At 37.0% G+C, this 14,621-nt stretch overlaps 1 protein-coding gene across 3 annotated transcripts in view; it reads left to right on the top strand.

The window, feature by feature from the left end:
* Nucleotides 1-14,621, top strand: part of CIST1 (colon, intestine and stomach enriched 1) — a 40,247-nt gene that overhangs the window by 13,823 nt on the left and 11,803 nt on the right. For 2 of the 3 annotated variants that reach the window (XM_072405146.1, XM_072405144.1), the window contains exons 2-5: nucleotides 5,862-5,915; nucleotides 6,210-6,284; nucleotides 7,967-8,041; nucleotides 14,434-14,544. In XM_072405146.1, the coding sequence (XP_072261247.1) occupies nucleotides 5,862-5,915; nucleotides 6,210-6,284; nucleotides 7,967-8,041; nucleotides 14,434-14,544 (315 nt within the window). The remainder of the gene's footprint in view (nucleotides 1-5,861; nucleotides 5,916-6,209; nucleotides 6,285-7,966; nucleotides 8,042-14,433; nucleotides 14,545-14,621) is intronic. The other variant, XM_072405147.1, reaches the window with a different exon arrangement.

The raw sequence follows: 14,621 nt of genomic DNA, 5'->3' as shown, positions 1-14,621 counted from the left end.
TGTGATAAATGGAGAAACTTGTCCCGATTCAACACTAGTGCCCTGAGGATTGCCTGCAGTCACAGCTGTGTCCGCAAAGTTCCCACAGTCATGTGACCATGGGAACTGAACTGCAGATGCACTCTGCAGTTCCACTACGTTCCCCTTAACCTGTAGTGCCCCGGGGATTGAACACTCTTCTCTACTGCAATCATTGAGGAGATGCCAGCTGGCAAATATCTCTTACTCTGTAAAGTTGCGTACACACTTCCAATTTTTGTCGTTGGAAAGGATCTTTCACGATCCTTTCCAACGACAAGGGAGTGCACGATGCATGAACGGTGCTGTACATACAGCACCGTTCATGCTCTATGGAGAGGGGAGGGGGAGAGCGACGGAGCGGCACCCTGCTGCGCGCTCTCCCCTTCCCTTTCATTAGGATCGGCTGTTGTCCACCATCGTCCGTGGATCCGGCAGGTCGGTCGTCCGGACGATGGACGACACCGACTGTACACACGGCAGATTTTCGCCCGATAATTGGCCGATGCCGATAATCGGGCGATAAAAATCTGACGTGTGTACGTAGCTTTACACGCACAGTAATATGAGACTTTTGTTACATTTTTCTTGTAGTGGATAAAAGAAAAATGTAACAAATGTATCATAATATTACTATGCTGGAAGGTGTGTTACAGGGTAAGAGATATTATGTCATTGTAGGATAACCTGTAAAAAAAAAAAAGTTAAATAAACAATTTTTTATCCGAATTTTTCCCATCGAATCTCGTTTTTTTCGGGTTGGGTCTACATGATTTCGAATAGCCATTTTCGAGTCGAATATAAGGACAACCCGAATTCGAAAACCAACACCACTGATTACTAAACCTTTGAACCAAAACATATATTTGCCAGCAGTATCTATCTCCTCTCTCCTGTCTGCTGAGTTTTTGAAGAACCCACAGCAAACAAGGCAATTCTGGTTTGGCTTATTGTCACCATTAGGCCATTGTTCACCCATACACTTACACTAAATGTAAAACAGTGAAGCATATTTATCACACAGTACGACTAAACAAGAAAAACCTGCAGATATATTATATAAATGTATTAACAAACTAATGTTTGTAAAGAAAACATTGATGTTGGGATTCATTGCTTACGAGGAAAGTGTCACACGTCAATTTTTCTTCCAGGGACTTTTCTAATGTACATGTCTTTAATAGATATTCCTGAATAAACCCATTCCTAGGTTGCTATCTTTTTACTATTGTACAACATTACGGAAGTTGATGGCATTATATAAATCATATTTATAAATGCAATTTTTAAGATTTCTAGCAGCCACCTTGGGATTTAAGATGTGGGTAATATAGAACTAAAGTGGAAAAGGTAAAAAGACACTGCCCACTTTTATTCACTTCAAAACAGGAAAAACAAAAGTTTAATCTGTGGTTTTCTTTTTGGAGGTGATCAGTGACATCACGCACCACTAAAATAACATATGTTTGGATACCTGGTTCTCTCGGCAGGTTTTCTCCAGACCCGATGGTCCAGTAGACTTAAATGTTTGGGAGAACTCCTTGGCTTTTCCATAACACAGGCTTCCCCCAGCCTTTTTGAATACAGGTCTCAAACAGCCTTGGGCTCCACCTCTACCTCCTAATCTGAAATTCAGATTTCCTTTTATTGGGATTAGGCAGGTGCTCCAGAGCTCCAGGAGAAGGATGGTGTGTTTAGTCTATCCAATCCTTCCAATATACTCCAGACCTGGATCTTAAATAAAAATCCACAAATAATTGCATCCTTATACACCACTATTCCTTTTTTTTCCAGATAAAGTTGAGGAAAACGCTGTAAAATTACCCCAAAAATAAGCCTTTTATTTCTCACTATGCTACACTGTTTAAAGAGCTAAATAGAGCTGGAGACCAAAATGTTTTAAACACCCAAACTGCTGAGGTTATGTCCCCCTTCGATTACTTCCAGTTGTGTCAAATATACAGTAAGTTAGGAAACTATTTCCAAACAGGGAAAAATACAGTAATAAGAAAGTATCAGTTGTTTTTACCCTTTTCCTATTCTTCTAAAAATCAAGAAAAATGGTCTGAAACTAGACTTTAAACAAACCTGGTATTACAATATGGTATATGCTCAAAATCATAACTAACAGAAGAAAATATTTTTTGTAGTTGGAAATAGTATATATTTGAAATAAAGGAATTTCTTAGTCCATGCAGCAATTCTGGAGAGCTTTGTTTGTCCTGCATTCCCATAAGTGCATGCACATGCTTTCACTATGTACCTGAGCGATTATAATGTTTTTATTTAATAAAAGGGTGTGAGTGCTTGTGTGTAATGTAGACTATAGCAATTGGGTGTAGCCATAGACAAACACACGAAACCTACTCTACTTAATAGTGCACTCAGTGGCACAACCACAGTGTGCTAACAATTTTAGTAGACAAGTAATGTGATTTTTATCTGGACAGAGAGTGTAATGTTTAAGCTCAGTTTTAGGTTACACTGCAAACACCCAAAATGGTAAGTGTTCTTGTCTTTTATTCACAATATCTGTATTCATTTATTTAGTAGTTTTTATGAGTAGGAAACAAAACAGAGGATTTTCCTGGTGAAGGTTGAATCATCAAAAAATTTAAAAGGATAGTTCAAGTATAACTGAAAATTCCTTATATAGCTGGGATCCCCTCTATGAAGTAACAGCAATATCCTCTTTTAGCTTCCAAAGTTTACTACGACCCAGAAACACATTTGCCAATATTACCAACAAAATCACATGCTGGTAGACTTGTGGCATGACAACACAGTTAAATTAGTTCTTTTTACTTGTTGCACCAATCTCTAAAAATAGGAGCAGAATAGGCATGGGCTTTCTTGATAGATTATTAAGGATTATTATATTATATTCCTATAACAATAACATTTAAATGTGCAAATATACAATGGACACCCAGGTTCTCCCAATAATGTCTATCTTCTACAGTCTTAGGGAGCTTTAATAAATCAGGCCCAATGTATCATTATTATTAGGCACTAACTCTGAAATACCTCATGTGGTTATAAAATATCAATTTTTATTTTTTTTATTATTTCTATTATTATTTATCCAAATATAATGATCTAGTATGATGAATCGAGTGTTTCCTATTTTAACTGGTATATGTGTGCCTATTTGATTGATGTACAAATAAGGTACACTTTTAAGTATGGTCTGTAGGCAGAGGACATACCCCCATTATACCCTCAGCTACATGGGCCATTTAAAATTCATTAATCATCTCTAACTTTATGCTAGTGTTTGCAACTAACAATTTCAATAGTTTTGACATTGGTTACAAGGTCTGGTGCACAATTGCACATTAAAAGTAAATTAACAAAAGAAATAGTTCTTTTTTTAGAGCGGTTTATACCAAAAAGAGTTTAGAACAAATAGAGCGAAAAAAGAGGAACAGAGGAAAAAGCTTGTCATCTGTATGGAACATATGTAGTCTAGTGCAGACAAGAGGAACTAGTACTCCCTTATTCATCCATTTATACTAAAACTTTTCTTAAACTTGCTGCCTATGTCAACTTTTGCCCCAAGTCCACTGTTTCATTCAAGTTGCTCAGTCAAATGTAGGGTTAAACAACGTAGTTAGTGGGTAGGAGAGAAAGAAAGTGGTTTGAGGCTCGAGGTTTGATGCAAAAAAAAAAAAATAGTGTATTTTATATTCATAGTTAGTACATGAATAAATATACAATATAGGTTTGATACGATATATCCTACACCCTGTTAATTGCACAGGTTACAGTTGCGTATTTCCCGATGCGTTTCGCCGAATAAAAGCTTCCTCGGGGGTATTTTGTTGCAGGGCTTGTATGGTTTCTTTATAGTACAGATGTAGGGCTGATGAACAACTGTGTTAACTATGTTTTATCAAATTGTCTCATAACAATGTATTGCATTTATTTAATCATGTCAGATACATTTTAATTACTGTTGGTTTATTTGCTTCCTTGCCGGTCAAAAAACTCGCCACAAACCACAGCCTCAACAACTGCAAATAATAGACACCTACAATCAGTACACTTATACATTTTATGTTCCACAAAGTCTCACTTTTTAGTTTGTAAGAAATGTATGCAATATCTCCCTCTCTCTCACTTTGCCTGTTTGTATCTTATCTGGTTTTTCCTCTTGTGTTTCACTTCCCCTTCCCACTATCTCTGAATTTTCATTAAAGTCCAGTAGGCACACTTCCTGTCTGCACACATCCAGGGGCCCACAAAGCACACTGACTGCTTTAAGATGTAGGTTTTGATATGAATTAAAATTAGATGTTTCCCTGGTAGTTGCAGCCCTATAAAATATTATCTGGCCTCCACCTACACTCTGACACTCTGGCAAATAACTACTTGCTGTTTTAGGTGTTGCAGTTTTTGAAACCCAGAATGGAAAAATGCCTTAATTAAAATAGTATTATATACTTTATTACCACTGGAATGTTTTTATTGCCTGAAATGTCTGCAGTAATAAGTTCTCCAACACCATGAGACAACTAAGAGTAGTGATTCAAGTCATAGTGACAGCATGGAAGCCTTTCATCAACCAAAGGACTACAGGTCATTGTGGAAGTTCAAGAGCCATTATCCCCAGCTACAAGTGTTTCCTCACAAAGATCTGTCATTAGGTTCAATTTAGCAAGATTTGAATCTCAGTCCATTAGGACTGTGTAGGAAACACCATTATTAGTTACTATGATTACTGAGCTGTAGTATATAGTTGCAGCCCTCCTGGAATGGGACATAATACTTTGCAGACAGAGTTAAAAATAATATTAAATTGGTAAAATTACATCACCTATAAAATTGGTATAGCTGTCTTTGTTCCTTGCGGTGGAGGTTCCCTTTAGAAATCATTATCTTCACCTCCAGTAACACAGATACCAATAACAGCCAGGTAGAAAAAGCAAATTATCTCTCCAGCTGGTTTAGGTGTTTGAGCTAGTAGTGAGAATCTCCAGCACAGAAACACAGGCAGTCACATAGTCTACATTATTAATGTACGTAATCTATCATGCAGTTATAGATGTCTGTGTTAATGGGGAAGTTTCTGAGTTCTGTGAATTTAGTGGTCCGTGAGGTCGGAAAGATTGGCGACCACTGTTGTATTACACTACCTAAAGGTTATATAACAGCAGAAAGAAACATGAAGCAAGAATGCATGGAAACAGGATACAGGTGTAATCTGTACAGGGCACCTTCTGAATGTGCATACATGGTATAGTGTAAAGGGAAGTACTGTAAAATGTTAGTTTGCCACATGCTGGATTTCTGCTTTAAAAAAAATAATCAAAACCTGTTTAGCATGCATTTACTTTGACACACACATGTAAACATTTTTTTTTAAATTTAATCTATACTGATCCTAAATAACTATTCATCTAAATTGTCCTATGGCACAGTGTTTTCCTACTTCCTCATGTTCATTGTCCAGCCCTGTTATTATAATTTAAAAAAAAAAATTAATAACATGGAGCTAAAGATGTAGGCACACATCTATGAAGGCAGGTTGTACATTTATTGCCCTTGCAATGTAGTTAAATATTTTCCTGTGTTCTAATTAAAAATATATCTTATTATTGGAGGAATTAGAATGTCACAAAAGTGATTTTTATATTGCTCTGTCCTCCAGTCTTCCCCTGGATTACGGTAAAGTATATGTTTCATACTGCCAGGTTGGGTTCCAAAGATCAATACTCCACCACTGTTCACTTGCAGGCTGAAAAAAGACACATGGCTATTGAGTTCTGCCACATGAAAAAAAGGGCAAAACTAGGCTTATAAATTGTGGAATAAACTAAAGACTTTTTTTTTCTTTGCAGGACAATCATCAGTTTCAACAACCACACATGCCTCCAGTACATTAACAAGTAAAGGTAATTCATGATGGGCATACGATTTACTAAAAACCCAACACTACATTTTTTGTGAACTTATCGGTATCCTATATTATCATAATCTTAGTGAAAACTCAGTTTTTCTTTGTGTGTAAACCTCTCTGTATCTACTTTTTATCCACTAATATTGTACTGGTAATATTATTAATAAACTACTATAAAAAAAAACTTTATAATCCCAGATTTATGATGCTGACAGGTTCCTAAAAGGGTAAACTAGGCTTTAGTAATAGTGGTTAAAAAAGTATAAACATATATGTTTTTCCTTTTCAGGTGGAACATCAGCATCCTCCTCCACAACAACAACAAAAACAACAACACATGCTTCCAGTACTTTAACAAATGAAGGTAATTGATGTTGGTCACGTGACTCAAAACTCAATATTTCATTTTTAGTTAACCTATGTGAACAAAATCCCAGAAAAGAGAAATCATGTATATTATAGTCTCATGCAGGCTGCACACATTGACAAAAAGACTATTGGGTGTATTTGATGAATTCATTAACTGAACTTCAATAATAAGCACACATTATCAGCAGGGAAAGGGGATAAATGCACCTAGGATCTTAAAGAGACTGCAGGAAGCTTGTAAAGGAACACTTAGAGTAAAGCTTTTTTTGTGTGCTTTGTGAATTATTATTATTATTATTAATAATAGTAATACTAATAATAATAATAATGATAATTATAAAAAACAGTATTTTTATAGTGCCAACATATTACACAGTGCTGTAAATTAACCTCCCTAGCCGTAACCCCATGTGTGACTCGGGGTAGAAAAAAGTTGCTAAAAGCAGTAACTCCGAGTCACACTCGTGGTATGTAAACCTATGGGAGGTAATAGTAAATACAGCCTTATCTGATCCGCCGACGTCCCGCACCGTCAATCGCCGCAATCTCATTCTTCTTCTCTCTTTCTCCGGCCTCTTCTGCACACGACGAGTCACCGGGGAGTTCCTGGTGACATCGGTGCGTGTGTGCGTTGCCGGCGGGGCGGGGCGGGAAATTCAAAATCCATTTGTATTGCATTCAATACAAAATAACTGTATTGAATGCACTACATTGGATTTATATGTGTAAAAGCAGTACATTGTTTTCAAGAACATTTATTTTACAGTATATATATATATTAGTATGTGTATAATATGTGTTTTTTTTTTAATTTAAAAAAAAAATTTGTTTTTAAATATATAGATTTTTTAATTTATTCAATTTATTATTTTACATGATTTTGTGTTTCAAACTTTATTATAATCATACTATTATATTATACTGTAAAATACATTTTCATGAAAAACAATGTACCGCTTTTAGACATATAAAACCGGAAAGAAATGAATCGCTAGGAAAGGTTGAATAGGGGTAAGGCCTAATACACATGAACAAATCAGTGATTTGTACTGTGTTGTAAAAACAACCTATGTCCCTTCTTGTTTGGAAAAAACATATTGATTTCTTTCTCTCACAGGAACACAAACATTTCTTGTATGTACTAACAATTATAGATGTACTAGGTACTTCCTACTTTGTATTATCACACAATATTGATTATTAAAAGGCACCTGATCTTGGTCAGTTTACCTAAAATATATTGATTACTGATGCCCCAAAGAAACCAAGGGGAGTAATGTGCTTTCCCCAGTGGATTTTTCCTCAATCAAGCCTACCAACTCCTCTTCTTCCCTGATTATTTCTAAGTTGTTGCACTTTTGTTTCCTATTTATCACCTCTATCACAGCTCTACACTTGTTTCCTGTATAAAAGTGCCAAGTGCAGGGACCCACTACCCCAGAACATCAAAATTGTGCAGCCACAAGACAAAGACAACCTCTAATAAAACTTTATTAGCATATTTGTATGCTTCTTTTTTATGGTACCACTCTTAGTTTTTTTAAAATTCTATGTTTTAAAGTACCATAAAAAAGCTTTATAATCCCAGATTTATGATGCTGTCAGCTTCCTAAAAGGGTAAACTAGGCTTTAGTAATAGTGGTGAAAAAAGTATAAACATATGTTTTTCCTTTTCAGGTGCAGCATCAGCAACCTCCTCTACAACAACAACAAAAACAACAACACGTGCTTCCAGTACTTTAACAAAGGAAGGTAATTGATGTTGGTCACATGACTCACTGAAAACTCAAACTACTTCATTTTTAGTTAACCTACCTGCATCCTATTTGACCATAATCTTAGGGAAGAGAAATCATGTGTATGATACTTTCATGCAGGCTGTTCATATAGACAAAATGATGAAGACACTAAACTGAACCTCAATAATAAGCACACATTATCAGAACGGAAAGGGGTAATTGCACCTAGGATCTTGATGAGGCTGCAAGAAGCTTGTGACTGAAGACTTAGAGTAAAGCTTTTATTGTGTGCTGTGTGAATTAATATTAATAACACTATTTATATAGGAATTGTAATAGGGAAAGTCTGTGACAAATAAGAAGGCGGGCATTACTGTCATCTTGAAGATACTGCATTTGCCAAACCACGAAAATGTCCCCATTACCAATTGATCAAAATTAGGTAAAGGTAGAAGAGAAATCATTGAAAATTTACCTGAAATAACCTCCCCAAGTCAGCTGAAAGGAAAATTCAACCCATCTAATGGAAAAAACTGTCTCAAAATATGCACTATATTAGCTAGAAAAGTAACATTCAAAACTTCTGATTAATCTAAATAAATTTTATAATTAGATAGTTCATAAAATCTACTAAATTCTGTTATAAATTAGGAAGTATTATTACTGGCTGGGAGATAAAAAAAGATCATCTGCAAAAGCAGCCTCTTTATGTTGAGACTAAAATCACTGGATAACCTTTAGAGGGGTCTCTTGCCTACTGAGCCGATAGTTAATGGGGTAGATGGAGAGGTTAATCAGGATAATCATGTAGGGAGCTGGGTAACTGTATATAGAGGGAGTGGTAGGGGCTTCCAGAAAAGGAAGGCCAGACCTGTGTTTGAGCACCCTAACAAATTTGCAAAGTTATGTGAAGATGTGCAGGTGACAAACCCAGAGGAAGCAGACCCAGATGTTACTGCTACCCCTAACAGCTGGGGGAGAAGCCCATCTAGTAGGTGTGGGGAAGGCAGTACAGCAAGCATAGACAATTGGTTGTAATAGGGGAATCTATGATCAGGAGGACTGATAGAATAGTTTGTAGTTAAGACCGCTTCCAACGAATAGTTTGCTGTCTCACTGGTGCCAGGGTTCAGCATGTGGTGGACCGAGTGGAAAAATTACTGGAGGGCTGGACATGACCCAGCTGTCTTGGTCCATGTTGGAACCAATGACAGGAAATATGGAATATGGAGGTTTCTTAACAGTCAGTTTAAAGAACTACGCTTCAAGTTTAAGGGAAGGACCTCCAAGGTTACATTCACTGGAATATTGCCTGTGCCATGCGCAACACAGGAAAGGCAGCGGAACCTTAGACAGCTTACAAAAGGCTTAAGTCCTGGTGTAGAAGGGAAGGGTTTGGGTTCTTAGAGCACTTGACACTCACCTAAATGTAAGGGGGTCTGCTGTGCTAGGAGATAGATTTATGGGAATGGTGGAGGAATATTGAAAAAAGGACAGAGGGGGTGGGACAGTCAAACAAGGTGGCAGAAAGGTCAGACAGGGGTCAGTCACCAGTGGAGATTTGATTGGGGATAGTTGGGAGGAGGGTTATGGATAAATATAACCAGATTCCTATGTTACACACGTTCATTTGAGGGCGCAGTACTCATTGTACTGAAAAACTAAAGGATTTGCCAAACACTGCTGGAAAATGCACCAATGATTTAAAGAGCCTGTCCACCAATGCTAGAAATCTGGTAAACAAAATAGGGGATTTGGAAGCTCTTAATGAATTAGGCATTATCACTTACTTGGTATTGCTGAATCCTGGCTTTGTTCTTCACATGACTGGGCTGTTAGCATTCCTGGCTATACTTTCGGAAAGATTCAGAAAATGGAAAGGTGGTGGTATCTATATGTGAGAGGTGATTTGAAAGTGAATGTGAAAGAAGATATTTTTTGATGGAGCATGTCATGAGGTTGAGACTTTACGGGTGGAGATGCATAATACACCAGTATATATTGGAGTATGCTATAGGCCCCCCAATGCGAAAGAAGAAATAACAATCTACCACTTGCACAGGTAGAAAGGGCTGCACAGGCTGGGGAAGTGGCAGTGATGGGTGATTTTACCTACTCTTACAATGGCCCAGATAGCAAATGACTTTTGGGAAATCTATTCCAGGTTTGCCACAATGGGTCACAATTGATATGATTGAGAAACAGCTGGATAAAATGAAGGTTGGTGAAGCACCAGGACTTGATGGATTACATCCATGTCTCTTCAAAGAGCTGAACTCAGTTATTTCAAAGCCATTGTTTGTATAAGGAGAGATTAGCTGAACTGAATCTATTCTCCTTTGAGAAGAGACATTTAACAGGGGATATGATCACCCCATATAAATATATAAATGGTCCATATAGAGAACTTGCTTCCCAATTATTCAATTTAAGGTCATTACAAAGGAAAAGTGGGTACTCTGTTGATCCAGGGAGCATCCAATTGCTTCAAGGAATCAGGAAAGAATTTTGTTTCCCTGTTAGGGCAAATGGAACCAGGGTTTTTTGTGTGTTCCTTTGGATCAACTATGTATAGAGTTTTAATCTGGGATATGTTTATTTTCCTAGTGTTTGAACTTGATGGACCTATGGTTTTTTTAAGCTAACTAACTATGTAACTACAATAAACCTATTGAAATACCATGGATATTTAGATTTGAACGAAAGTGAAAAAGGGCAGCCCTATAGTGTTCCGTTAGTGATAAGAAAAGGATCAGAAAGAACTTCAAACCTGCGCTAGGATCTGAGTACAAAGCTCCAACCCATTTGTGTAGTTTTAATTGTAATCCAACATGTGAAAGCCTGGAACTGAAAAATTTCCAATCCACCCAATCTAAAGCAGCATTGCTGGATTGGAAAATAGGGCTGCATAAATTAAATTTTAATAGCTCTAGATGCAATATCCCTGAAATCTGACCTGATCAAAGTGATTTATTTGTGCCAAACATGGAAGAAGCCTAGTAGCTAAAATCTGTAAGTATGACTTAGTACGAGACTGATTGTTACTGGATTCTTTCACTAAACCTCTTGCAGGTAAATTGTATAAAACTTAGCAAAACTATTGGAAGACACTTGCAATCTCTTCCTATAAGTGACAGAGGGACCCAGATGTAGATTTGATAGTACAAACATATGATTGAGCTTGTTTTTTACAAATAGCTTTAGCAAAGAAACTACCAGGCTTTTTACCATATTCATAAACAAAATGTTTTTAAAACATTTCTTCTTCACTCTATGGAGAAGAAGGAAGTTAAAGGACTCTCTGGTGGCAGTAGCTGTCAAATGTGTTGTGTCCAAGGAAAGCATAATCCCCCTTTTAAAACTATAAATGTGGGTGTCAGTAGGGTGTCAGTTTGCCGCTGTCTTGCTTTTTTTTTTTTAAGGAACCTTGTTTAAGTAAAACCCCTCTGATATACCAGTCTGTTTCCCAGACCACAAGTGGGTTAATTACTCCCACAGAAAGAATGGAGTTCCTGGGAAACATCAGTAATATCAGGAAGGGACGATAAATGTTCATTAGGCCTCCATTGCCAAGACTTCTGTTGTATGTTACTAAGATGAAAATGTATAAATATTTGGGTGCATGATCTGAAAAAGTGATCAAATCAATTTCAGACCTAGTAACCTCACTTAGCACCTAATGTGGAGCAAAGAAATAATTGATATGGGTATAAATTTAAAGAACTTTGAAATTATAAGAATAATCTCTATCGGTGATATGCTGGAGAAGCCAGACATTTATTAACTGAAATTCCCATTTCTCATACGTTTCACTGCTGCACAAGAGAGATAGGAAACTCCCTTAGAAACATCTAATATAGGATCCAAAGCAACGTTGAAATCTTCTGCCAATATAACAGTGCCTGCAGCAAAAGTACGTAGTTGTATCAATGCTTTCTCTAAAAAGGAAAATTGATTAGCATTAGGAAGATAGAAGATAGACAACGACCATTGTAATCCCTAGAAATGTCATTACACTGCTAGGGGAGTTACTTAGATATCAAAATACTAACCCCATGACACTTAATCTCAAAAGATAAACTATGGTACCTTTAGGGAAAATTCCAGGAAGTAAGTCTATGGAATTTTTCATGCTTTTAGTGAGTCTCTTGAATAAAACCAACATTAGTACAGTACACTCTGGACTATCAGGCCTAATGTGGCGGAAGGACAGGCTGGATGACAAAAAGGCTGGAGTTCCACTAATACAGTACATAACTTACCTCAACACAGAGGCCAGCACTCCACACGCCGCACCCGCGGACATCTGAACCAGAAGAAGAAGAGCCGGAGAAGTGACGAGCAGGCAGCAGGGTTGTCTCAACCGCAGCTGACGCTCGCCTGCAACGCCACCAAGTGCCCCCTAGGAGAAATTTTTTTTAACTAGGCGGGATAGTACGGAGGCCAGATAGTTGCGAGCCGGATAATCGTGAGGCTACTGTACTTAGTTGGATGGTGAAAAGTTCTCAAATTAAAATAAGTCAAACACTATGAATCCATTAGTAAACAAAAGGGAGAAAGGGTAGAAAATAGGAAGGGTTTAAGGAGATAATATACCTAGTACCAAAGTTTTTGAACTACAACAATAAGTGCACGGGGCCTATGTGGGTGGGAGGTGGGTCAACGACACGACACGACAGGTTACTAATTATAGCTGCTATTATATTACTGATATCAAACTATACAGCCTTAACAAATATAGCAAGCTAGAATCGATCTAAATAAATCAAGCTATAATAGACCTAAAACACTTCTTGGAGTTAAGCTGGTATAATCAGGAGAGAAGAGGAGGAAAGGTTTTAAATCTAGACCTTTAAAATACATAAACATAATACATTTATTACATTTGTACATTTATATACATTTGTGTATAACAATGACTAAAGTGACATCTTTCCTCCCTAAGTGACAGGGAAATCAATGAGTGATTAACTTTATCTAAATTCAAAACAGAGAAAAAACTCTAAAATCTAGACCAATAGTAATATACATAAAAATAACAAATCATTATTGTATAATGTGTTATTACTGTATACAAAAAAAAGCTAAAGTGATCTTTCCTTTCTTTTGTCCTTCCTTTCTTCTTTCCCTTTCTTCTTCCCTTTTCCCTCCCTTCTTTCTTCAAGCATAACCAGTGATCAATCACAGTCAGGTTTCAGAGATTTTAGAAATCTGAGGAGGGCTATTCCTGTTACGATCTATATTTCAATTCTGACGTGGTCGTTAATCAATATAACTTGATGGTGAAGACCCAAAAACGCTTTCAGGAAGGTCCAGCCTATTAGGAAACTGAAAAATCTGTTTCTAAAAATTGAAAAAGGGTAGGCAACTGGCCAGGAGTATGCAAAATAAATATTCTATATGCTTTACGAATAATATTATGAAAAGGATGACCCCAGCAGTATTTTGCACAAGACTGTTGAAGTAAGAGTTTTTGAAGTAAGAGAAGTAAGAGTATGTAAGAGTTTCTTCTTTAATATTAAAAAAGTTTATGTGGCAACGGACATCATGGGGCTGATTTCCTGCAAAAGAGCAATGCAGGGCCACTGTATGTACTGTAATATCAAATCAGAATCATGTTTAAAATATTAGTCACAGTAGTGCACAAATCAGAATTTCTAGTGGTCTCTGGGATACTGCATAAACTAATATTGTTACATCTATTGCCATTTCCCTTCCTGTTAATCTTGAATTTTAGGGTAGTAATATGTTGTAGTACAGAAGTTTGAGAATGCTCCAACAAATTTAAATGAGATTCCAAAGGTTAGCTAAAATTAGAAATAGCAGTGATGAGCTTTCGTATCTTCTATCTACTTCTACACATAGGGAAGATGCAATTTTAGTAATCCAACCATTTATATTAGCTTTAGTAGGAAGAGAATTGAGAATTGCCCTTACCTCAGACATGAGCTCAGGAGGTGAGCCTGCTGAAAGTTATGACAACTATAGCTGGCTAGAGGACAACAGTGTGTTCTCCGAAGATGGAGGATTCCGAGCACATGCATGTTAATCCTCCACTGGAGGCATCCTAAATTGGGCTTGCATAGTTTGAGAGCTGCCATGCTGCAAGGGTCCCTTACTGGCAGACTTTGCAGGCACCATTCCAAAGCAGCTTGTAGAGATTTCCTCAGCATCCAAAACTGGAAAAAAAAAGCACAGAGCTCTGAAGGCTGTTGGATTCCAAGAGATCCTCCCATTTGAATTGATGAATCGACAGAACTGATAATTGAAAATCAGGTTGCTATAGGTAAATATCAACGTCAGATTTATGAAACTTACCTATAGTCAGAACATACCGGAAATATTTAAACAGAGGACTGGCTAATTCAATAAAGCATTTAACATTTGTTTTGTTTTTTTGTGCAGTTACTAGCCATGGATCTACTGAATTATCAACTGGGACACAGACAGAACAAACCAGTAGCAAAACTACAACACATGCTTCTGAATTTACTTCTAATACAACCAGAAGTACAGGTAAGGAATACTGCAAAGGCATTGGTATCATCAGCTCTAAATGAAAGGAGTGCACAACATCAAGCATACACTATTTA

The sequence above is a fragment of the Pyxicephalus adspersus genome, chromosome 3 (assembly GCF_032062135.1).
Source record: "Pyxicephalus adspersus chromosome 3, UCB_Pads_2.0, whole genome shotgun sequence".
In the NCBI taxonomy this organism is placed as follows: Eukaryota; Metazoa; Chordata; class Amphibia; order Anura; family Pyxicephalidae; genus Pyxicephalus; species Pyxicephalus adspersus.
Note: the sequence above shows the minus strand (reverse complement) of the source record. Positions and strands in the feature narration are given on the sequence as shown.